The sequence below is a fragment of the Sminthopsis crassicaudata genome, chromosome 3, assembly GCF_048593235.1.
Source record: "Sminthopsis crassicaudata isolate SCR6 chromosome 3, ASM4859323v1, whole genome shotgun sequence".
NCBI lineage: Eukaryota > Metazoa > Chordata > Mammalia > Dasyuromorphia > Dasyuridae > Sminthopsis > Sminthopsis crassicaudata.
Genome location: NC_133619.1, coordinates 560,800,704 through 560,824,725, shown reverse-complemented (window position 1 = coordinate 560,824,725; position 24,022 = coordinate 560,800,704). Strand labels below are relative to the sequence as shown.

The 24,022-nt window shown below is 34.0% G+C and overlaps 1 protein-coding gene across 2 annotated transcripts in view; it reads right to left on the bottom strand.

Moving 5' to 3' along the window:
- Positions 1–10,145: 10,145 nt before the first annotated feature.
- LOC141563496 (glutamate carboxypeptidase 2-like) overlaps positions 10,146–24,022 on the bottom strand; it is a 111,363-nt gene continuing 97,486 nt past the window's right edge. For both annotated transcript variants that reach the window (XM_074304695.1, XM_074304696.1), the window contains 5 exons: positions 20,012–20,102; positions 18,373–18,637; positions 17,948–18,029; positions 14,946–15,038; positions 10,146–12,815 (listed from right to left, as the gene is read on the bottom strand). In XM_074304695.1, the coding sequence (XP_074160796.1) occupies positions 12,626–12,815; positions 14,946–15,038; positions 17,948–18,029; positions 18,373–18,637; positions 20,012–20,102 (721 nt within the window). In that variant the 3' untranslated portion in view covers positions 10,146–12,625. The remainder of the gene's footprint in view (positions 12,816–14,945; positions 15,039–17,947; positions 18,030–18,372; positions 18,638–20,011; positions 20,103–24,022) is intronic.

The following is a 24,022-nucleotide window of genomic DNA, read 5'->3' as shown; positions in this document are numbered from 1 at the left end:
ATTAAATTGTTCTCTAATCTCCATCCTGCCTCAGTTTCTCCAGCATTACATTTTGGAGGTCCCACCACGATATTAGAAAATGAGGGCAGGATTAGAGAATAGAGACATTCGTATCTCTGCCTTGGGTTTCTGGGCAGTTGGAGATATGACTTCTTGGCCTGGAGAGCCTGGCCCCCTGGATTTTTTTCCAGAGCCTCCAGGAAAGAGCAGTTTCCAGCCACAACTATGCCTGTTTATATAGTTCTTGACTATCCCTTGGCAGATAAATTCCCAAATATTTTATACTATTGACAGTCATTTTAAGTGGATTTTCTCTTTGTATCTCTTGCTATTGGATTTTGTTAGTGATGTAGAAAAATGCTGATGATTTATGTGGATTTATTTTGTATCTTGCAACCTTGCTAAACTTGTGGATTATTTCTAATAGCTTTTTAGTAGAATCTCTGGGGTTCTCTAAATATACCATCACATCTTCAAAAAGTGATAATTTGGTTTCCTGATTATCTACTCTAATTCCTTTAATTTCTTTTTCATTGCTTATTGCTGAAGCTAGCATTTCTAACATAATATTGAATAGTAATGGTAATAGAGGGCAACCTTGTTTCGATCCTGATTTTATTGAGAATGGCTCCAGTTTATCATCATTACAGATGATGCTCACTGATGGTTTTAAATAGATGCTATTGACTATTTTAAGGAAAATTCCATTTATTCCTATACTCTAGTGTTTTTTTTTTTTTTTTAACAAGAATGGATGTATTTTATCAAATGCTTTTTCTGCAGCTATTGAGATGATGATATGGTTTTTGTTAATTTGGTTATTGATATAGTCAATTATATTAATAAATTTTCTAATATTGAATCAGCCCTGCATTCCTGGTATAAATCCTACTTGGTCATAGTGGATTATTTTGGTGATGATCTTCTGTAATATTTTTGCTAATATTTTATTATAGATTTTAGCATCAATAGTCATTAGGGAGATTGGTCTATAATTTTCTTTCTCTGTTTTCAATTTACCTGGTTTAGATATTAGTACCACGTTTGTGTCATAAAGGAATTTGTTAGGGCTCCTTCATTCTCTATTTTTTCGAATAATTTATATAGCATCAGAGTTAATTGTTCTTTAAATGTTTGGTAGAATTCACATAAAAATCCATCTGGTCCTGAGGATTTTTTTTTCTTAGGGAGTTGATTAATAGCTTGTTCTATTTCTTTTTCTAAAATGAGACTAGCCAATTTATTTCTTCCTCTGTTAATCTGGGCAAACTACATTTTTAAATAATATGTTCATCTATTTCATTTAAGTTATCAAATTTATTGGCATAAAGTTGAGCAAAGTAACTCCTAATTATTGCTCTAATTTCCTCTTCATTAGTGGCAAATTCTCCCTTTTCATTTTTAAGATTAACAATTTCATTTTCCTCTTTCCTTTTTCTATTAGAAAAAGGATAAACCAAGTGCATATTTTGCCAGTTTTTTCATAGAACCAACTCTTAGTTTTATTTATTAATTCAATAGTTTTTTACTATAAATTTTATTAATCTCTCCTTTTATTTTTAGAATTTCAAGTTTAGTGTTTGGGTTTTTTTTAATTTGCTCTTTATCTAGCTTTTTTTGTTGCAAGCCTAATTAATTGATTTTCTCTGTCTCTATTTTATGCAAGTATGTCTATAGAAATATAAAATTCCCCCTTATTACTGCTTTGGCTGCACCCCACACATTTTGGTATGTCATCTTATTATTATCATTCTCTTGGGTGAAATTGTTAATTATGTTTATGATTTGCTGTTTCAGCCATCCATTCTTTATGATGAGATTATTTAGTTTCCAATTACTTTTTGGTCTGTTTTCCCCTGGCTTTTTATTGAATTAAATTTTTATTGCATTGCGATCTGAAAAGGATGCATTTACTATTTCTGCCTTTCTGCATTTGAATTTGAGGTCTTTATGTCCTAATATATGGTCAATTTTTGTATAGGTTCCATAAACTGCCAAGAAGTGCAATGTTCTCTTCTCTAAATTATCGTCGTTTTCTGTGAGCAGATTCCTTGGGAAGCTTTTGGAGGCAGCCTTAGTTTCAGTTCAGTTCAATAATCCCAAAGGCAGCCAGGAGTTAAAGTCCAAATCCTTTATTGTCTCTTCCAAAATCTTATCTCCTTCACTTGGGGCTAGCTAGTTTTCTGGAGGCCTTCTTCTCAACTTGGTTCTCGAGAGCTCTTGCTGCTAGTCCTTTGTCTCTGCCAGCTTCAGCCTCTCTTCCCAATGTCTCCAGCCAGCACAAAGGTGGAAGTGGGAATGAATCTTGACTCTGAATCTCCCAAAGTCCTCTACTGAAGTTCTCCTTGGCCTTGAGAGCTTCCTGCTTATATGTTGCCCACTGAGTACACACCAATCATTTCATCACTAGGAAACCATTATTTGTTGTAGGATTAAATCAATACTAAATTAGATTAAACCAGTTTCTCCTCAATTCCACTCAGTACCTTTTTCAAGTTCTGGTCCATAACATCTCCTTGTAGGGTCAGATCAATCATACTAAACCATGCTAAATTAGATAATTATTGTCTCTATTCATTCCAGTGGCTTAGCACCATGTAAGAATCCTAACAAAGAAGAATGTGTATTCCTTTCTGTCTCCATTTAGTTTTATCCAAAGATCTATCATACCTAACTTTTCTAATGTCCTATTTACTTCTTTCTTATTTATTTTGTGGTTTGATTTATCTAGTTCTGAGAGTGCAAGGTTGAGATCTCCCACTATTATAGTTTTGCTGTCTATTTCTTCTTGCCGCTCTCTTAACTTCTTCTTGGTGTGTATATGTTTAGTATTGATTTTGCTTCATTATCTATGCTGCCCTTTAGCAAGTTATTGTGCCCTTCCTTGTCTCTTTTAATTAGATCAATTTTTGCTTTTGCTTGATCTGAGATCAGGATGGCTATCCCTGCTTTTTTACTTCACCTGAAGCATAGTATATTCTGCTCCAGCCTTTTATCTTTACTCTGTATGTGTTGCCCTCCTTCAAGTGTGTTTCCTGTAAACAACGTATTTTAGGATTCTGGCTTTTTATCCTGTCTGCTAACCACTTCCTCTTTATGGGGGAGTTTACCTCATTCACATTTATGGTTAAAACTACTAATTCTGTATTTCCTGCCATCTTGTAACTCCCAGATTATGTTTTTCACTTTCCTTTTCACCTTACCCCCCTCCTTAATATTAAACTGATGAGTACTACTTACCTCGTGCATTCCTTCCTGTATAGAATTCCTCCCTCTCTCTTAGAGTCCCTCTCCTTTTCTTAAACCTTTCCCTTACAATTTCTGAATTCCCTTCTATTTAGCCTACCCTTTCCTTTTTCCCCTCCCACTTTTCAATGAGGTAGAAGAAGTTTCTCTGTAAACCAAACATGTCTAATATTTTCTCTTTGAGCCAATTCTGAGGAGATTATGATTCACACTATATTCATCCCCCTCCCTTCTTTCCCTCAGATATTTTTCTTTGCCTCTTTATGAGATGTAGTACCTCTACTTTTCCCTTTTTCTGGTACAATTTCCTTTCCACTTCTAGAAACTTTTTTTTATATTATAACAGTAAAACCAAATTTTACATGTAATCTTTATGTATACCCATGACAGAAATACAGTTCTTAAGAGTTCTTTTTATCTTTTTGTGCTTCTCTTGAATCTTATATTTGGAGGTGAAACTTTTTTGTTTAGCTCTGGTTTTTTTCATCAGAAATAAATGGAATTCACCTATTGTATTGAATGTCCATCTTCTTTCCTGGAATAAAATATTCAGTTTGCCTGGGCAAGTTATTCTTGGCTGCATACCAATTTTCTTTGCCTTTCAGAATATCAGAATCCAGACACTTTGATCCTTTAATGTGGACAGTGCTAGATCCTGAGTAATCCTTATTGTGGCTCCTCAGTATTTAAATTATTTTTTTCTGGCTGCTTGTAGTACTTTTTCCTTGGTCTGATAGTTCTGTAATTTAGCCACAGTATTTCTTGGATTTTTAATTTTGGGATCGCTTTCAGTAGGTGATGAATGAATTCTTTCAATGTCTATTTTCTCTTCTGATTCTATGACATCTGGGCAGTTCTCTTTGATGATTTCCTGAAAAATAGTGTCTAGGCTCTTTTTAAATCATGATTTTCAGGGAGTTCAATAATCTTTAGATTTTCTCTCCTAGATCTCTTTTTCAGGTCTGTTGTTTTCCCAAGTAGGTATTTAACTTTTTTTTTTCTATTTTTTTCTTTTTTTTTTGGTTTTGCTTGACTAATTCTTGGTGTCCCCTTTAGTCATTCATTTCCATTTTTTTTCAATTCTGATTTTTAATGAATTATTTTCTTCATTTACTTTTAAATTTTCTTTTTGTATTTGTCCAATTGAGTTTCTAAATGAATTGTTTTGCTCTATAGATTTTTTTTTTCCATTTTGCCAATTTTATTTTTTAAGGAGTTATTTTCTTTTTCCAATTCACAAATTCTGTTTTTCAGGGAGTTGTTTTCTTTTTCCACTTCATCTTTTAATGTGTTATATACCTTATCCAGATCCTCTTGAAAAGCTTCCCTTCCCTTTCCCCATTTTTCTTCTAGCTCTCTTTTAAGATCCTTTAAAAATTTCTTCTGTGAGAGCCTTATGTGGTGGGGACCAGATCCTTTGAGTTTTCATCTAGAAACAAACTATTTTTAGTCTCCTCAGGGTTTGAAATCTGTTCTCTTTCAGTATAGAAGCTATCTATAGTTAGAGCCAGATTTGTCTTTTTACTCATAAAACACACACATACACATATACACACAACACCACCATCACCACCACCACCACCACCAACAACAACAACAACAATGACACCAAAAATAAAACAAAACACTGCAGTCTGCTTATGGAGTAGTGAAGTATTTCCAAGCTGCCTCTACAGACAACAGGAAGTGGCAGTGAAGCAGCAGTGGAACAGCAATGACTTTGCTGGGATTAGTGGTTGCACGCTGAGATCATGCTGAGTGCCTCCTGGTGCTGGGTGGGTGTAGCTGGGTCCCAAGAGACTCTAGTGTTTTAGAGTTATAGTCTTTACCCTCTGTGCTTATAGCTTCTCTACTGATCTCCTGGCTTTCTGCCACTGTGACATTGTGGTAGAGTTCTCCCCACAGGTTTTCCACTGGTGGAGACCCCTCCCCTCGGGTCTGTTCAGTGTGAGCTGTTCCCAGTGCTTTCATAGCTTATCTGCCTGGGTCTGCACCTGGCCTAGCTCCATTCTGTCCCTGCATGCAAGCAAAAACAGACCTTTTCTGGTGAATTTCGAGATTATCTTCTGTTGGTAATGTGTTATATTCCTAATATTCGTGGGTTTTCACACTCAAGCATTAATGCAAAGGCTGAGTTTTGTAAAAATAATTTGAGGGTAGAGGAGAGATCAGAAAGATGCGTGTGTCCTGTCCTCCATCTTGGCTCTGTCCTAGAGCACAGTTTCTTAAACTGTGGTTCATGACTACATAAGGGCTCTAGTAACAATATGTTGGGATTCCAAAATTATGATTATCAATAAATGTTTGATTTATATACTTATTTTATTTTATTTATTTTGAAGAGTCACATTAAAATTTCTCAGACAATAAGAGGTTCTGAGTAGAAAAATTTCTAAAAGTCTTCTTGTTTTAGAGTGAAGTAAGTGATATCAATGAGTTTCCAAACTTGAATATCTGACAGAAATTCTTGAGATGTTAAATGGAAACGTCAATTGTTATAAAACCCAGTTTTCATTTGATTGAAATATGTCCTCAATTTAAATCATAATGTAGTCTTAAGGGTGCCTCCCCATTAGGAAATCTTCCTCTGATGATACCATTAATTTAATTTAGATCTATATATAATTGATTCAATTCTAATTTCATTTTAAGTGAGATAATTATATCTTTATATGACTATTTGATATTAAAAAAGTGTTAGGAAAATTTGTGGATCAGAAATTTGTTAATTGGGTGGCTTTAAACCAGGTTGTCTCAGTTTACCAATTTTTTAGCTGTATGAAAATGGTGCCTAACATAATTGTGCTAACTCACTGCATCATAAATACTATTAAAAATGGACTCTTCTTTGATTCTCTTGGGTTATATATTTAATTGCTTAAAGGCTTATCTATATACATATAAAACTCTTTAGATATGCTATCTTGAGAAGGTAGTAATAATAATTGTGAAGTTGATATATAGCAAAGAACCGTTAAAATATCCTCATCTTTGACAATCTGAATACTGAAATCTTACCGACTCCACTAAAAGTTTGAATTCAAATTAGGAATCGATGCATTAATTCTACTTTTATGAAAGTTTCTCAAAGATTGCTTCCTGAATAAAAGTACCCACACCTTCTAAGTGCTTAATCTAAGTCTTCAGAGTTTTTCTGCCTGGTCAAAATTTGGCCACCCAGAATCTTAGAGTAAGAAATTTGAGTGTTTATTAAGTATTTTATTTTTCTCTAAAACAAATTTTAACATTCATTTTTTAAAACTTTGAGTTTCACTTGAAATACTAAAGCATCATTCATGGATTTATGAACTCCAACTATTCTGGAGAGCAATTTGGTATTATGCCAGAGGACTATAAAACTGTGCTGAATCTTTTGATCCAGCAATTCTACTTCTAGGTCTGTCTCCCAAAGAAATCATAAAAAGGAGAAATAATTCATCTATACAAAATTGTTCATATCAGCTCTCACTGTGATGGCAAAGAATTGAAAACTGAAGGGTGCTCTTTAATAAAGGAATGGCTGAACAAATTGCAGTATATGAATGTAATGGAATATTATTTTTTCTCTAAGAAATAATGAGCATGCAGTTTAAAAAAAAACCCATTACATGTTACATGAACAGATGCTGAGGTGAAGTGAGTAGAATCAGGAGAACATTGAACACAGTAACTGCAATATTGTACAATGATCAACTATGAATGATTTAGTCCTTCTCAACAGTATACTCATCTAAGATAATTCCAAATGACTCATGATGGAAAATACTCTCCTCATGCAGAGAAAGAATTATGGAGTCTGAATGCACACTGAAGAATATTTTCATATTATTTTTTTATTTTTTTCCCTGTGGTTTTTCCCTTTTGTACTCATTCTTCTTTCACAACTTGACTAATGTAGAAATATATTGAAAAAAGTAAGAATTTGAGACCAAAGAAAGTGTCAATAAAATTATTATGAGAAGTGAAAGGAACAGGGTACAAGCTAGATCAAAGAATGTGTACAATGTATTACATCCAATGAAATAATTAAATTTAATTTAAAATTAAAAAAAAAAAACTTTTAATTTCAAATGTTCTCCTTTTCTCTTTTCCCACCACATTCATTGAGAAACAAGAAATTTGATATAGATTATACATGGTAGTCATACAAAATATTTCCATAATAGACATGTTGTAAAAGAAAATATAGATTCCCTCAAAAAAAATCCCTGAAGGGAAAAAAAAAAAAGTATGCTTCAATTCAGATACTATCACTTCTGTCTCCGAGAAATGGATAACATTTCTCACTATAAGTACTTTAGAGTTGTCTTGGAATGTTGCATTGCTGAGAATAACCAAGCCATTTATATCTGATCATTTTAAAACTTTTTACACATTCACTTTTTATCAGTTCATCAAAATCTTTCCAGGTTTTTCTGAAACCATCTTGCTCATCATTTTTTATACCAAAATATATTCCATCATAATTACATAACACATTTTTTTTGGTTCAGCTATTTCCCAATGATGAGCTTTCTCTCAATTTTTTATTCTTTGCCATCATAGAAGAACTTCTTTTAATATTTTCATACATATAGGTCCCTTTTTAAAAAACCTCTTTTGGGATACAAATCAGTAGTGAGTTGTAATTGCTAGGTCAAAGGGTATGCATGGTTTTACAACCCATTGGACATAGTTCCATATTATTCTACAGAATGGCTTAATCAATTCACAACTCCAATAATACATTAATGTCTCATTTTTCCTACATTCCCCCCACTATTTGTCATTTTTCTTCTGTTTTCTTAAATAACCAATAGGTATGAATTTGAAAATTGATTTATTTTGCATTTCTCCAATCAATAGGAACAGAATTTTTCTATATGCCTATATATAGCTTTGACTACTTCATCCGAAACCATTTTTTTTAAATCATTTGTCACTGGGAATGCCCCTTATTTATATAAAAGTGACCCAGTTCTCTCTCTGTCTGAAAAATATGACCACTATTAGAGAAACTTGCTTTAATTTTTTTTCAGTTGCTAACTATATTCCATCTATCCTGTATTCCCTCCTGTTTATTCTGTTCTCTCTTTTTTTTTAATATATTTTCCCTTCTCAGAAGTGTTTTGCTTCTGACTATCCTCTACTCCAGTCTACTCCTTCCATACTCCTTCTAACTGATTTAATAATTATAAAGTTCTTAGAAGTTACACCTATGTGTTTCCATGCTTTCCCTTTCCTGTTTATGTTTTTATGTTTCTCTTGAGTTTTGTATTTGAAAGTTAGATTTGCTATTCAGCTCAGGTTTTTTATCAATAATTTTTGAAAGTGCATTATTTCATTCAATATCCATTTTTTCCTCTAAAGGATTATGCTTAGTTTTGCTGGTAAATGATTCTTGGTTGTAAATGCTAGCTATTTTGCCCTCCGGAATATCATATTCCAAGCCCTCAAATCCTTTAATGTAGAAGCTGCTAAATCCTGTTATACCCTCCATGATACTTGAACATAGAATCTTTTTGGTTGTTTATAATATTTTCTGCTTGACCTGGGAGCTCTGAAATTTGACTATAACATAATGAGCCTATGCCCTCTCCACTGGAGTTTAAGGTAACCCAGCTCTGAAAGAGAAAAGCAACCAGAGTCATCTGAATGGAGATGAATTCCCTTGTCTAGATTGCTGGAGGTGGCTGAATCTCATTATTAAGCCACATTCTTATGGGAGGAGTTGAAAATCATTAACCCATATCTTCATTATCTTCTTATCTTCATTAATAAGTCCCCTTTCTCAATTGTTCACTAATGAAAGTTGATTGGCTGGCTGGCCATTCCATCATTGGAATTATCATAGACATCACAACTGTTGACTCTCTTCAGTGTTGCTCTCTGTGATATCTCAAAATAGAACAAAACATGACAGATTAAAAGACATGAACCCATCTAAACCTGATATGGCTCATTTGTAGGTTTCCTGTCCTCTGGATATGTCTTCATCTTCCTAACATTACTAAAAACTTTCATGCTTTATGTTTATCTTTCCCATTTGGTAAGGGTCAGGGCATTTTGAATTAGCCAATAGCAAGCATCTTCTGGCCTGTATTATCAAATATGGGAGACCAATCGGACTTACCTAAAGAAAAATTTGCTCTCTTCCAGCAAAAATTAAGCTCTTTTACTGTCTCCAGTGGGCTTTCCAGTAGAAAAGTGGAGGTGGTTAAAACCCAGGCATTTTTCAGTTTACTAATAGGAATGAGAGGAACATGGAATTGGGGGGAAGACTCTTCCTTCTCTTTTTTACCAATTAATTAAATATCATACTCTTCCATCTTCTGGCAATATATCTTATATACTTCATTCTTTTCTTTTTCTTTCCAAGGCTCCTGCTACTGGGCATTTCATTTTAGCTTTTGAGCCTATATTTATGTGTGTTGCAAGGTTAAAAAAAAAGTCATTATTTTATGCATTGCTAAATTCTGATTCTTTCTTGACCTGCTTTCCCAAAATTAATGCTAAAGACTGGATCATTCCTTATTTCCTTCCTATTTTCTGACATCAGCAGGATATCCCTTCCCACTGGTTTAGGAGATAAGGTACTTTAACTGTTTCATAATTCTCCCTTTCTTTACACATTTTGATGAAGTTGTGCTAAACCTGTGGATTCTATCCTCCATGCACCCACCCACATACACATATACTTTCTCACACATTGGGAGCCCCAAATTCAGTCAAGAATGAAGAGGATTACCCTTATGTTATCCTTGTTTTCTCTCTATGTGGGATTGTTGGAAAATTACTTTGGATACAGATTTTCTGATATTATTTTCTTGAAGTGGCTTAACCCTTATATAGAACAGTACTTTTTGAATAAATTTTGAACCAGATTTTAATCTGATTTTATTATACAACATAACAAAAAATACAGAAATAATGGATCACATTTATTAATACTTTAGAACATTTCACATGTATTATCTCACTTCATTCTGACAACAATTCTATGATGAAGATGCTATAATTATCTCTATTGTTCAGGTGAGGAAACTGAAACACTGACAGGATAAGTGACTTGATTAGTATTACACCATTAATAAACATTGTGTTTTGAACTCAGGTCTTCCTAATTCCAAGTCTAGCATTATATGCATATTATCTATAGAGTGGTGGGACTTAAAAAGCATAAGAAATGCAGCAAGAAATCTAACCCAAGGTCCTTTTAGCACAGCATTTCAATGATAATACCAAAGGACTATCCTGAGTAAGAACCTATCACTGCATCTCAGTAGTGATCTATAAGGCTCAGTTGCAGTTCAGCCAATAGTTTCACAATTTAACCAAAGATGTTTACAGGAATCTTGAACAGATGTTTCTTGGTCCCAGTGACAACTGTGTGGATTTGATACCCAATAAAAAGCTATACTTGGATTGCTTCAGAACATTAAGATGAGAAGGGCATTGGAGAAAGATTAATGTTATTAGATATGGAGGATGAATTTAAATTGGGATGAATGGACCATAGGGGATTAGTAAGAAAGAATGTTGGGTTAAAACAACAATATCATTAGCTGTGGATATAGGAAGTATCATGGAGGGTATGTGAGATATGAACTGAAGATAAAATTATCTTCTAGGCAACATAACAACAAAAATGATGCAGATGATGATGATGATTGATCTTTATATAAGCACTTTAAAGTATGTAAAATGTTTTACATACATTATTAAATTTTAGCCTCAAGACAACCCTGTGGGGTAGACACTTCAAGTATCATGTCCATTCAAAGTTGAGGAAACTTGAGACTTAGCTCTGATTAAGTGATTTGCCACTTGTCACATAGCTAATAAATGACAGGGTTAGGAACTTTTCATAACTTCAAGTCCAGAGTTCTTAAAAATGCGCTGAACTGCCTCACTAAAATCATCCTTTGATATAAGTGACTGGGTTAGTTAGTAGCTGAAGACTTGCTTGTCCTACCATGCAGAACAGGAGTTCTGGACAAGTTGATTGATGAGATTATATGTGTCCTATGAGGACTAGCCTAGCTAGATAAATAAAGATTACAATTACATTATGGATGAAACATGGCCAAAAAATTCCAAAATAACAGGAGGCTTTAGTGGACTATAAGCTTATAGGGACTTTAAAGATCATTTTGTAGAATAGAAAAGGAGGCCTAAAGAGAATAAATCAGTTGTCCAAAATCATAGAGTTAGTTTTTGGCAGAATTTAAGACTAAGGCTTAGGTATCCTTGCTCCCAAATCCTTCTATGTTCTACCATAACAGCATAGTATTTGTACTATGTATATTTTGGGTAAAGGGGAGAAGAAGGGAATGGAGTCTGGACTTGTGATTTTAACACTGTATAGACCTCCTGGTATTTGTGGACAATTCTTTCCACAGATACAGATGAGCAACTTTCTATAATTTATAATCTGAGAAAATTGCCAAGAACATTAAGCAGTTAAGTATTTCAGAAAGTTTTCTAATTCCAAGGCTAGCCCTTCAGCCATTATGCCAAGCTTTTTACATGTATCTTTGTATTTTAATTATTATTTATTAATCAGAAAATGTGATTTACCAAAATATTCTGTGCTAGGTTAATCTTCTCTTTCTGGATGTTCCTCAAATTATATTTTAAAATTGAGATTAATTTCTAAATGTTCTTAAACAATAATGGAATAAGCATGAATTCCATACATGTTTTGAGGCCCTTAAAATGGCAAACTATCAATAAAGGATTCCATTGAGTTCTCACAGAAATGAGTTCACTCTAACCATATTAGGATAAACTAAAGCACCTTTTTCTTTAAAAAAGATGTTAATTTTATTGATACATTATATTGATATTTTTGCATGACCCCTCTCTTCTGCCAAACATTATTGAACCCCCGTATTTTAAAAAAAAATGTTAATATCTTTTGTTTTTTTACATAAACATCATTGCTGATATTAGCTCTCCTGCTCATTATTGAACCTTCCTCTTAAAGGAAATAGGTAAAAACAGTCAGTTTACATTTGGTAGAAAATTCAGTATTCTGGTGCTATATTTTCCTTTTCTATTCCTACCTGTCAGAAGAAAACTAGGTTTCATTACCTATTCTTTGGAACCAAGAGTACTCCGAATTTGATTTCCATTTAATATTCTTTTCATTTAGATTATTACAAGCATTGTGGGTACTGTTCTTCTGGTTTTTCTTGCTCCACTCTGCATCATTTCATACAAATCTTCTCATGGTTCACTGGATTCTTCATAATCATCATTTCTTATATCACAATAATATTGCACTACATTCCAAAATCATTTTGTAGAGGTCTTCCCCAAGGATGGGCATCTATTTTGCTGTTGGGTGTTTTCTAAAAGATGTTCAGTTTTTACAAGTGATCCCTTGCTCTAGCTTTTATGCGACTTCCTTCAGAGAACCTGCGGCAGCTTGCACTGTGAAGGCTGCAACAGAAATCTGCTTCTTGACTTCTGCCCAGGCCTTTGAAGGATTTTTTTTGTTTTCAATATCAAAGAGAGCATCATAAATTCCTGGGAATGCCTCCCCAGCATACTTGTTATGACTACTTGGAGCAAAGATGATGTGCCTGTTGGTAAAATACAATTTTATGAATATCTGTTCAATAAAAAATTTAAGCTCTTGTTTGAAAATGAACACTGACTATAGTATTCACTATTCTTTGGTTGTGGGAAGAGGGAGAGGGAAATCCCAGTCCTTTTAGAAGATGACTGTGTCAAATTATCATGCTAGAAGACCATGGGCTTTGAGCTGTACATTTGAGAGGGTTGAACTCTAGGATATTTATAAATTCCTTTCAAACTTTATAGTCTATGAAGTAATATTTAAGCTGTGTGTTATAGTGGATACAGAAGAGGGGAGACAGAGCTAGAAAGGAGCTCAGAAAATTGGACTCAATTCTCTTGATGAATTGATGAGGAAGTGAGGCTGATGGGTACTAATTAACTTGCCCAAGTGTCTAAATCAAGATTTGAATTTGTATTGCTGATTCAGCATCTCTCAGAACATAGGTTTGATTTCTGGTTCTATTTCTTGTTCCTTTTGTTCCTCTAAGTAACTCATTATATCAGTCTGTTCTATCATTGGAAAAATTAAAAAGTTGTATTAATTGAGCCCTAATATTCACTAGAGCTCTAAATACTATGATGCAGTAGTGGAGAGTGATTTGGCTAAACTACATATTCATAGTTCCTCAATAAAACCTGTTTGTGACCAACAGCTTGAATAGATGAAAAAGTTATATAACCTAAGGATTATAGTTTTGTGGCCTAGAGACAATTTTTCTCTTCTGCCAATTTATCTTTTTTGTGATTTTATAGATATATAGTCAGTATCTGTCTGTCTCTGTCTCTCCCTTCCTCCCCCCCTTTCTCTCTCCCTCTACGTTTATATTTCTATACCTTGATATCTATATTTGCATTTTATCTCCCACATTAGATTCTGAGTTTCTTGAGGATGGTATCTCTTGATTTTGTTGTGTTTTTTCTTTCTTTGTATTACACTTAAGAGCAACATGAGCAACAAGAGCAACATAAATACTTAGTAAATGTTAATTCACAGACTCATTAAATTTGCAACTTTGGCTTGGATTGATATGATAGTCTAATCAAATGAGTTTGGTAGATCCCCAAATTACTAGAAAGCAAATGATACATTAAAGAATCTTTCTATCTCAGAACTGAGAAGGGATCTAAGAGGCTATCTACTCCATTTTTCTTCCCCTCAACTCTACAATATACCTCTCAGTGGTTATCAGCTTCTGTTTAAAGGCCAAGTGATAGGAAACAATTTTTTTTATTCTTCTTTTGAATATTTCAACTCATTGTGCACAGTTCTGCCTCCAGTTAAAAAAGAAGCTTCATTTCTTTTTGGCACAGCAGATTTTACATTAGTTGAAGTCAGAATCATAGCAAATCCTCAATGAAGTCTTCCCTGATTTCTCCCACTTTGTAATAATCTTCCCCCTCAGACTTTATATGAGACTATGTTTGCCATTTCTTGAATTCCCTCATTGTGCATTAGATATTATATATATCTGTTTCTGTAATTTTGCCTTATCCAACTATTTAAAGTTTATGCTTCCTATGAAGCCTAGCACAAGGGTCTATATATATATAATAAACAGTTAATGTGTATTTATGTCATTTTATTTTGTTATTGTCATCTTAAGCTAAAAATCCCCAGTTCCTTTAGCCTATTCTTTCATGAGCATTAAAATAATGCTCCCAAACAAAAACAAAGAAAACAAATTTCCCACACTCCAAAATCAAAAGTTGTTATTCTTTTGTTCATTGATGAGTTTCTTAACAATTATGCATGTGGTATTCTATGTATTCCTCAGAAGGCACAAACATCTGAGTTCGAACAAAGAAATGAGAATTTCCTGATTGAATTCTAGAACTTCGACATTGGGAAAGCCACGTCTAACCCTTATTATAACTGTCTCTACGTTTACACTATTTTCAAAGCATTAAAAATGAAGCTGTAAATTCATATTACCTCTAAGGAATATTTTTTGCGAAAGAGTAATCACCAGAAAAAAATGTGTGAGTAATAATTTTAAAAAATACTTATTTCATTTCATTCTCAGATATTATCCTCTGAAACTTTTCCCAAAGGTTGACATTTGAAAAAAAAAAAAAAAAAATATATATATATATATATAAGAAGCTGTAGTAGACTTTTTTCCCCTTCTTACCTATAGAATGGGCTTCCAGGCAATCCAAGAGGATCAATAAAGGATCTTTCTAAAAACATTAGCTGATCATTGATAATTCTCACGGAAATTGGGCTAAAAAAGGTAAGGAAATATATTTCAACATATTTCAAAATAAACATTTTAAGCCAGGTAGCTTCATGCACAATAAAAGTAAAGCAAATGTGGCTTCTAAAATCTAGCTCTTCTTCCCTTGCCTTGTCATAGTACAAGGTAACTCTTAGTTCTAAAGGCCAAGGTCATCAGAACTTAGGTTCTAGAATATCTTAAAAAGGCAAAAGGAATCTAAGGACAAACAGAAAATCAGATATCTTGTCTCTCATCTGATGCTGTAGTTGTCTGAAAAGGTTTATTGATTAGGCCAATAGACTTTATATAAAGTCCCAAGAAATGGATATATCACAGACTAATGAATTTAAAGAACAGAATAATAGTGTTTAGAACATTCTGGATGTCATCAAGTCAAATCTCTTCATTTTATAGCGGATGAAATTGGGGCTGAGACTGGTTTAATGATTTAGATAAGGTTAGAGCTAGATTTTGAAGGAATATGTTTCACTCAAAGAGTGGGCCCAAATTTTCCCAGGGATGAAGGATATTAATGGGGAAAAACATGGCAGAGTGAGCAGGAACAGCAGCAGTGAAAGAGCATATTTGAAAATAGACAAATAGCCAGTCAAAGAACAGGCATATTAGAACCTGGAAAAGGAATAGCCTATTCCTCCAAGGAATGCCTATAGTTTCCAGTGGTTATAATTAAGAAAGTGTATTCCCAGAAAAGGGCTCTTTTATAAGGGGATGCTGGCATTGAGAAGATGTAAGAGAAGGCAGTGGAAGATGACAAAGTTCCAGGACAGCTATCTCTAACAAGTGCAAAGACAGTAGTGCCTCTATGTTACCATGGGGAGGAACTGTATTCCCTTGGGTATCAATAATATGGGCAAAGCCCAGTGGACCTGTTCTGGATTTTGTTCTTCCAAAAGTGGAATTCAAAGAGAGATCTTCTGACTCTAAATCCTATGTCCTTCAGCCATACACTTTGAAGTAAAGTCACCCCAAGCATCATGAAATTCTCATGAAATAGAGAAGTGTAAATATTTGGCTAATTTAAGTGAAAATTACATCTAAGCCATGTAAATGTACATGTTTAAATTCCACATCAGAAATTAAAACCTTATCTATAAATCTCTCTTGAAGGCTGAAAGTAGGAGATAGAGCATTAGGAAGAGTATTATGGTGTGAGTAACATAGCTGACAATTAATATATGAACCAAATATAGTGTAAAGTCTCAAAGAGGACCTATTAATGTCATAACTTTGGTATTTGAAAGGAATTTTCTTTGGACAAATTATTTTCACTATGAGCAAATGAAATGTCTTCAACACCAAGGTTTCTTAAACTTTTTCTATTCGTGATCCCATTTCACCTGGGAAATTTTTCATGACCCCTTCTAGAATCTGAGCTGTTGTTTCTATTCATACATGCATAGTGCAAAATGTGTGTTCAGAACCAAGGCTGCAGTGAAGTACTGTGATGCAACATAGTTATCACATGCTTCTGGAAACACTTCAGATTCATTGTGCATCTGATTTTGAATCAATATTTTGCCTTTGCATTCAGAAACCTTTTACCATTACCACATTTTTTATGATCCCTACATTCAGTTATATGACTCCATATGGGATCCATACTTCAGTAAGTTTTACTCTATGGTAGAGCAAAAAGTGCTGCATTTAGAGTCAAGGGGCCTAAATTCAAATTCTAGTTCTGTAATCCTTGCTCATATCATACAATTTCCACTGATGTCAGTTTCTGCATTTATAAAATAATGCAAACAGAAAGCAATGAGGAGGCAGTTGGCTGGGGGAGCAGGTAGTAAGCTTGGTGGTCATGGGCCAAGGAGAGCATAAAATTAGATCCATAAAGTCAGAATGAAGATACAAGAAGGGGCCTTAAAGGTCATGCAGGCCAAATATTCTCATTTCTCAAATGATAAAATTGAGGCCCAGAAAAGTCATACAAATATGTACCATGAGGAAAGACTAGGAAGTCAAACTTTTTTGTTAAGTGAGCTCTTTCAGGGCAGCATCTACTTTGCTTTGCTTTTTGTATTCTCACTATAGAGACTGGCACACAATAAATACTTAGTAAGTCTTATTATTTATTTGATAAATAGGCACTGATACCAAAAGACTATTTTAACATTGATAATACAAGTGGGTTAAATAGCTAATAGGGAAGGATGACAGGTAAACAGCCAGAGTACTCATCTGGCATCTTTTTGATGTTGGGAGAAAAGCAAGAAGTCATTAGCATGTCCGAGGGATCCACTGTTGAAAATTTTTGGAAGAACTAGGGCAAGAATCAGAAGGGATGGGATGGCAAAGGATTCAGGGATATGTTAGAACAAATTTGGATCAGCTTCTTAAATTTTCAGTGTGGGCATTTATGCCTTGGAAACTGGCAAATGCTTTAAAAAATACAGATTGAATTATTATTTTGTTGATTGTCTAGGCTTTAAGAAAGTGTTGTGGAAAATATTAACAATTCAGATTGTTTTAAATGTGATGCTTGGACTTCTTTTTCTATATATGTTAAACAAATTAACAGCACTACCCTTACATTATTAAAGGACTATCCTGAATTGATGAGGTCATGGAACTATTTGAATATCTGAATAATATGAGATTATTCCTACTTATTTCCTTTGTAATTTACTTAATGTTGAAAATTCCCAGCATTTCAACTCCCCCTAATATTCATTATATAATATAGAATCACAGTTTTCATTAACCTATACTTTTAATTGTTTGGAACAATGAGAGGCTAAATGATTTGTAACCCATGGCCTCCTTTACTTTACTAAGACAAGTGCATATTCAGTGTGTCAGACTGGATCTCTACTGTTTAACTATGCTTAGGATATGTTCATATGTCACTCATACAATTACCTATGCTTAGAATATTTTCATGTTCTACTCACTTGTTTGTGTCTAAATCTTGCACTCTCTTGCTGAAATTAGTACTTGTTTCTGTAAAATTCTTCACTGCTGAGAAAAGTGGGTCTGGAATAAAGAGCATCTAATCATTAAAAGTTTAATTATCCATGACATTTTGGCAAGAGCTGTACAGAAAGAATCATAAAAATCTAGTCTCTATCTTCTTGGAGTTTATAGGCTACAGTAAAAAAGTCGTGAATGAAGAGGATGATACATTTCTATTGATAAGTAAAAGGAATAAAAAGTAACTACTGTATACGAAATGCTACAATTATATACTATATGATTAGTACTTCCTGCTAAGTTTTTGCACAATAACCATGGTCATTAATGGTCTCCCTCTAGCTTTAGTTCTAAGATCCTAGGATAAGAAATTCCAGGAAAAAAGTGTTTTGATCATATCACATACCAAAAGATACGTTGTATTCTTGCAGTTCTTCTGGATATTTCTGAGCCAGTTCATAAATGCTGCTAACATATTTTTGTAAAACTTTGGCATAGTCTTGACAATCCAGAGGGAGAACGATGGAGTCGGCCAATTCAAAAAGGATGCCTCCTCGGACCTGAGCCACTACAAGGTGATTCTTAAAAGTGGGGTCATAAAAATTTTCCACTATTTCATAAGTTTCATAGACACTGTGATATACTGGATAGCTGCTGTATCTGTCTGTTTTCTATAAATGTAAGAAAAAAAAATTATCAGTTTTTGAAACACAACACCTAATAAAATAATATGGGGCTGAACAGCAAAAAGTATCTAATTAAATTTCTTGGCCAGTCGCCGAAAAAAAACTCTTCTCTGTCTTTCAATCCTTGATTTTCTTTATTTTTTTTATTTTTATTTTTTTCCGAGGCTGGGGTTAAGTGACTTGCCCAGGGTCACACAGCTAGGAAGTGTTAAGTGTCTAAGACCAGATTTGAACTCGGGTCCTCCTGAATTCAGGACTGGTACTCTATCCACTGCACCACCTAGCTGCCCCAATCTTTGGTTTTCTTAAGTTTCATCTCAAATCCTCCTCAAACATGTTATCTTTGTTTATCCCTTTTTCCCTCCACCCCCACCTCTTCTCAGTGTTTTCTCAACAAGCATCTAAAATTACTCTTAGCTTTTTGCAAGCTTGAAATGTTTCATTTTTCTCCTTGTATGTTCTTAAAAAATTCTTGTTGAATTGAAATTGAATTGAAAATAATAACATACTGAAAAAAAATGTGATAATGCTTACCTAATGCAACTTTTTCATTGATGTAAATATTAATAATATTAGACTGATTACAAACTAAAAGATCACAACACAAAATGGGATGTTGTTTCTGCAGAGATCAAACAGATCTAAAGTTTTAAGTACAAAAAATAATTTTTTAAATTTCATTAAGTTTTTATTAATGGAAAACAGGGCAAGCAGTTGGCAGAATTGGGTTTCAGAAGTTGTTTTTCCTTTGACTACCTGTGTAATTTTGAAGAAATGACAATATCTTCGGGCCTTAATTTCCCTGGTTTAAGTTAAATTGTCCCAGATACCTTCCTCCTTTAAGATTCTTATAGCTAGGGAAATTATTATATTGTTGCTAATGAATCACATTTGACATAACTATTAGTAATAATAATTATAGACAGTTTATATGGCATTTTAAATTTTATTTACTTCATTTGAATCTTATAACAAAGTTTATATTAGGAATTATTATTATCATTTACAGCCCAGACCAACTATAAATTCAATATATATATATAAAGAATCTATTCTATGGAAAATACTTTTCTAGGCTAAGGGGATATAAAGAAAAAATTGAAACAGTTTTTTTCCCTCAAAAAGCTTGTTACATATCACTATTTTCATTATGAGCTCTGATCTCAAGTGGAAGATAAGAAAATCTTCCAAGATGGGATATGGGAATTTTATTCTAAAATTAAAAAACATATATTCTAAATTAATATTTTGTGAGGTGTCAGATTAACAGAACAAATTTTAGCTAGGTTGTTTGGAATGATCATGCATGGTAGAAAATGCAGAGAGGGAATCAAAAGTCATTGTGGTGTTCAAGCTTACCCAATTTTTAGTATAACGAGCTCTGCCTGAAGGAATGCCAAGTCTATGGAAAAAGACTTCAAAGTCATTGCCAGATCCCAGTTTGTTAATCCTTGAAATGATAAAAAGAAAAGCATTTTAAAAATTGTTTTAACAGTTTGAAGAAGTATGAATGTGCTATTAGAACAATATCACTTTTTTTGGGATTCTGTGATGTCTGGGCTACCCTGGAGGCCTCAGGATCAGCTAGAGTCAGGATAAGCAAAACTTCTTGGACTTGAGGGGGAGAAGTGAAAGATACAGACTTCAGTTTTGCAAAGGATCTAGAGTTCAGAATCTCCACACTTTTTTTCTCTCTGTCCTGCGGCCAAGTGAAGTTCTCTAGCTTCTCTCACTCCAGGCCCTAATCCTTACCTACAATTCTCTTAACCTCAAGCATTGAGTCAGCATTAACTGAGAGAAGAGAAATTCCAAACATATGCTAATAGTTATTGTCCAATTGGTAACTAGCCTTAAGTGCTCGGTTGTCTGATTCAAGCACATCTTTTAATAGTTTCAGCCCTTTACAGGATTCTGATTAAAAATTGCTTTTCAGGCCTGGAGAGACTTACATGAACTGATACTAATTTGTTGTCAGTAGAACCAATATTGTACACAGCAACAATAAGATTATGTTATTATTACCTGTGATGACTTGACTCTTTTCAACAATGAGAGGATTTCTAGAGAACTATCAGGAAGCTAGAGACTTCAAGTAACTGGGATTTTCCCCTCTTCTCTCCCTTAAATGCACCCATTTAAGCTTGAAATTATGAGAAAACATAAGGTCCTGCCACATTTACTAGGGTATTATGAACTTTACATAAGATTAAGTCTCCAGAAAATAAGAATATTCTTCAGAAAATTAGATCATAGAAAATAGGAACTAGGGTTGGTCAAAGAACAATGCTTTTCATAATAACATATGGTTTTAAGATATATAAGTAGAATGATTATTATTAAATGGTTCTGTTGAATTATCAGCAACTCTGTCTCCTTAGTTTCAACCACCACTAACCCATTTTGTGTGGTGCTAGTCACAACAGGGATTCAGGTCAATTTCAATAGACTGGTGATGGAGAAAGCCAGCTGCATCCAGAAAGAAGACTCTAAGGACTGAATGTGGATCACAACATAGTATTTTCACCCTTTTTGTGGTTGTGATGGAGTATAACTTCTGGGGAAACAATAGTAAGGAGGTTCCCCTGTCCTTAGAGTGTTTCTGTTTTAACAATCTATCAATGATTCTAAAGTCTTGTGACTTTAGAATCAGTGATACTGACCTTAGAGAGTTATTATTCTAACAATCTGTTCATCAATAATTGTAAAAGTCTTCTGGCCTAGGAATATAATATTTCTTCCCTTAGACTTTGTGGAAGATATATTAATGATACTGAGACCTTCTGACCTTAGAATACTATTGTTCTGATAATCTGTCAATGATTCTAAAGCCTTTTGGCTGTAGAATAGTTTTATAAACATTGATAACTATCAGATATGTAATCTGATGTCAGTGATAACCAAATACCTGAGACCACTCCTCAGTTGGAGCATATCAATGACATGAAGAACTAGATAAATTTGTCTTCTATCTTTTGGTTCTTTACTAAATTATTTTGGAACTTAGCCCACTTCAACTAATGTTACAATTACAATAAACTTTGCCTCTTGAATTGGAGATGAGTTCAAGCCTGCAAATTCTTCTGAGACATTTTGTGAAAACAATCTGTAACCCCAACCTTTTGGGGTCTCCTTCTGAACCTCAATACTTGGTGGCCCAGTATAGGGAAAATCTGGCTTCCCCTGGCTTAATTTCTTCCTTGTCAAGGTAAGCCCCTCATTTTTTTTCTCCTTCAATCCTATGGCTGAGAGAGCCCAAACAAGGTTTATTTGAATCATTGTGAGCTCCATGCTCTGTTTCCTTGACTAGGGATGCCCAGAATTTGAAATTCTTGCAATTTTCAGCAAGGTTCTTATGGAATTTTTGCTACCTTTCCACCTTCTCTGGGATGTTAGAGGAGACAAGGCGCTAGAGCATTACTTTTGCCAAAGATGGGACAGTCTTCTTTCAAGTCATTTTTGTTTGTGTCTGTGTCTCTGTGCAGAATATGTTGTGTGTGTTCTGTGAGAGATTCTGTTACTTGAAAATATTTAAAACAGTCAGCAAGAAAAAAAATTATGCTGTAGTTAGAATACTGAGAAAGATTTAATAACATCCTTGTCTCCTACTTCAAAAAGGGAAAAGGCTGAAGAAGGCCAGTATTGAATAAGTCCATGAATGGCAAGAGTCAGGTCCAGGCATTACATGAGACCTGCTCTCTATTAAGGCAAGCAATTCAAAACATTGGCTCATCATCTCCCTAACAATGAATTATAAGATATATTTGAGATAAATTTAGGATAATTTTTTTATACAAGATATATACATGGGTAATAATTTAAGATAATCTTGATGGAGAATGCATGTGACAAGAACAAGGCAGTTTCAACAAGTACTTTGGTATCAATAAACATCACAATTATTTATAATTCTGTTAGTATTGATGAGCATCACAACTATGCTATTTCTAGTTCATTGTTTATAAATACTTTGGTATTGATAGTTAAGGTGGATACTGAAATGTCAAAGTATAGTTTATGCATTAATCCTGGAATATATATGGCATCATCTGGACTTAGGTAGTGTTAATCTAACACTAGTTTAAAAAGTATATAAACCTGGCTCTCAGATTAAAAAAACAGGGATTGCAAAGTATCTACCTGGCTTTCGATATTCATTTCAGATTCACACTCTGTTTTCACTGGAACTAGACTCTGCCAAAAAACCTAACTTTTTCCTGTGGACCTCAGCTCTGTCCAAGCTGGAGGGCTACAGAAATAAATTTAGCAAATTAACAGCAAAATAATGTCTTAGCAGATTCTCAAAAATTTGAGAACAATGGTTAAGAAGTTTGGCAATTAGCCATTTTAAGATGGCAAGAAAAATTCCTGAAACATTATGGATAATTCCAGGAATTTACTCCAGTCTTAAAGAAAAAAGAAAAAACAAACTAGGTAAATAGCAACTTTTTGCTAACCCTTCCTTGACTCCTATTTTGTCCAGAATACCTTTTTGGGAAAGCACCCCAGAAGGTATTAAGAGACCTTCTCCTTGCCACTCCCCAAAGTCCAGAATGTATCCCAGTTGCAAGGATTCCTAACAAGAGGAATATAGGCTAAATTCATCTGTTTCATCCCAGATTGGATTAAGAAAAGAGAATGCTAAGGAACTATAGGGAAACTCAAATTCTGCCTCATCTGTAGAAATACAGGAAGTATCAATAATTTGGCCCAAATATCTCCCCAAGTCAGTAGAATGGGGGTTAGGCTCTATGGTCAGCATTTCCTGAGCATTGGCACCTGAAACTGCCATGAACAGGAGATCCTCATACCAGTCATCCCAGCCTTTAGCAGGTTTTGTCTAGCAACTGCTTGGGAAGAATCTGGGTACCCCTGGCAGCATCCAGCCTGGCAGTGTGAGGTGAGAAAGCCAATCAGCCTCTGCATTTGATAAGCCCATAATTCTCTGTTTCAATTGTAGATATATATTAGCTATGTAATTTATGGAAAATTATTTTATTTCTGCCCAGTTTTCTGATTTGTAAAGAGAAGTAATAATTGCTATTGTGAAGATCACAAGATTGCAAAAGTGCTTAGCATAAAACAAATGCTAAATGAAACTGCTATATTGTATATAATTGCTTCATATTTGATAAACTTTGTATGAGTTTTTAGATGTGATCAACATACAATGCCAATAAAGGATTTATATGCGTGTGTAAAATAATTTGAAAGCAAATTCAACTAAATTAAGGCCTCTCCAGGAGCACAGGGCATAGAGGACTGTCTCTTTCTCTTTTGTAATGCCAGTGAAACTGAGGCAGGAGAGAGATTAGAGAACAATTTAATAATTTATTTGAAAGGGAGAGATTTACTGGGACCAAACGGATCCAT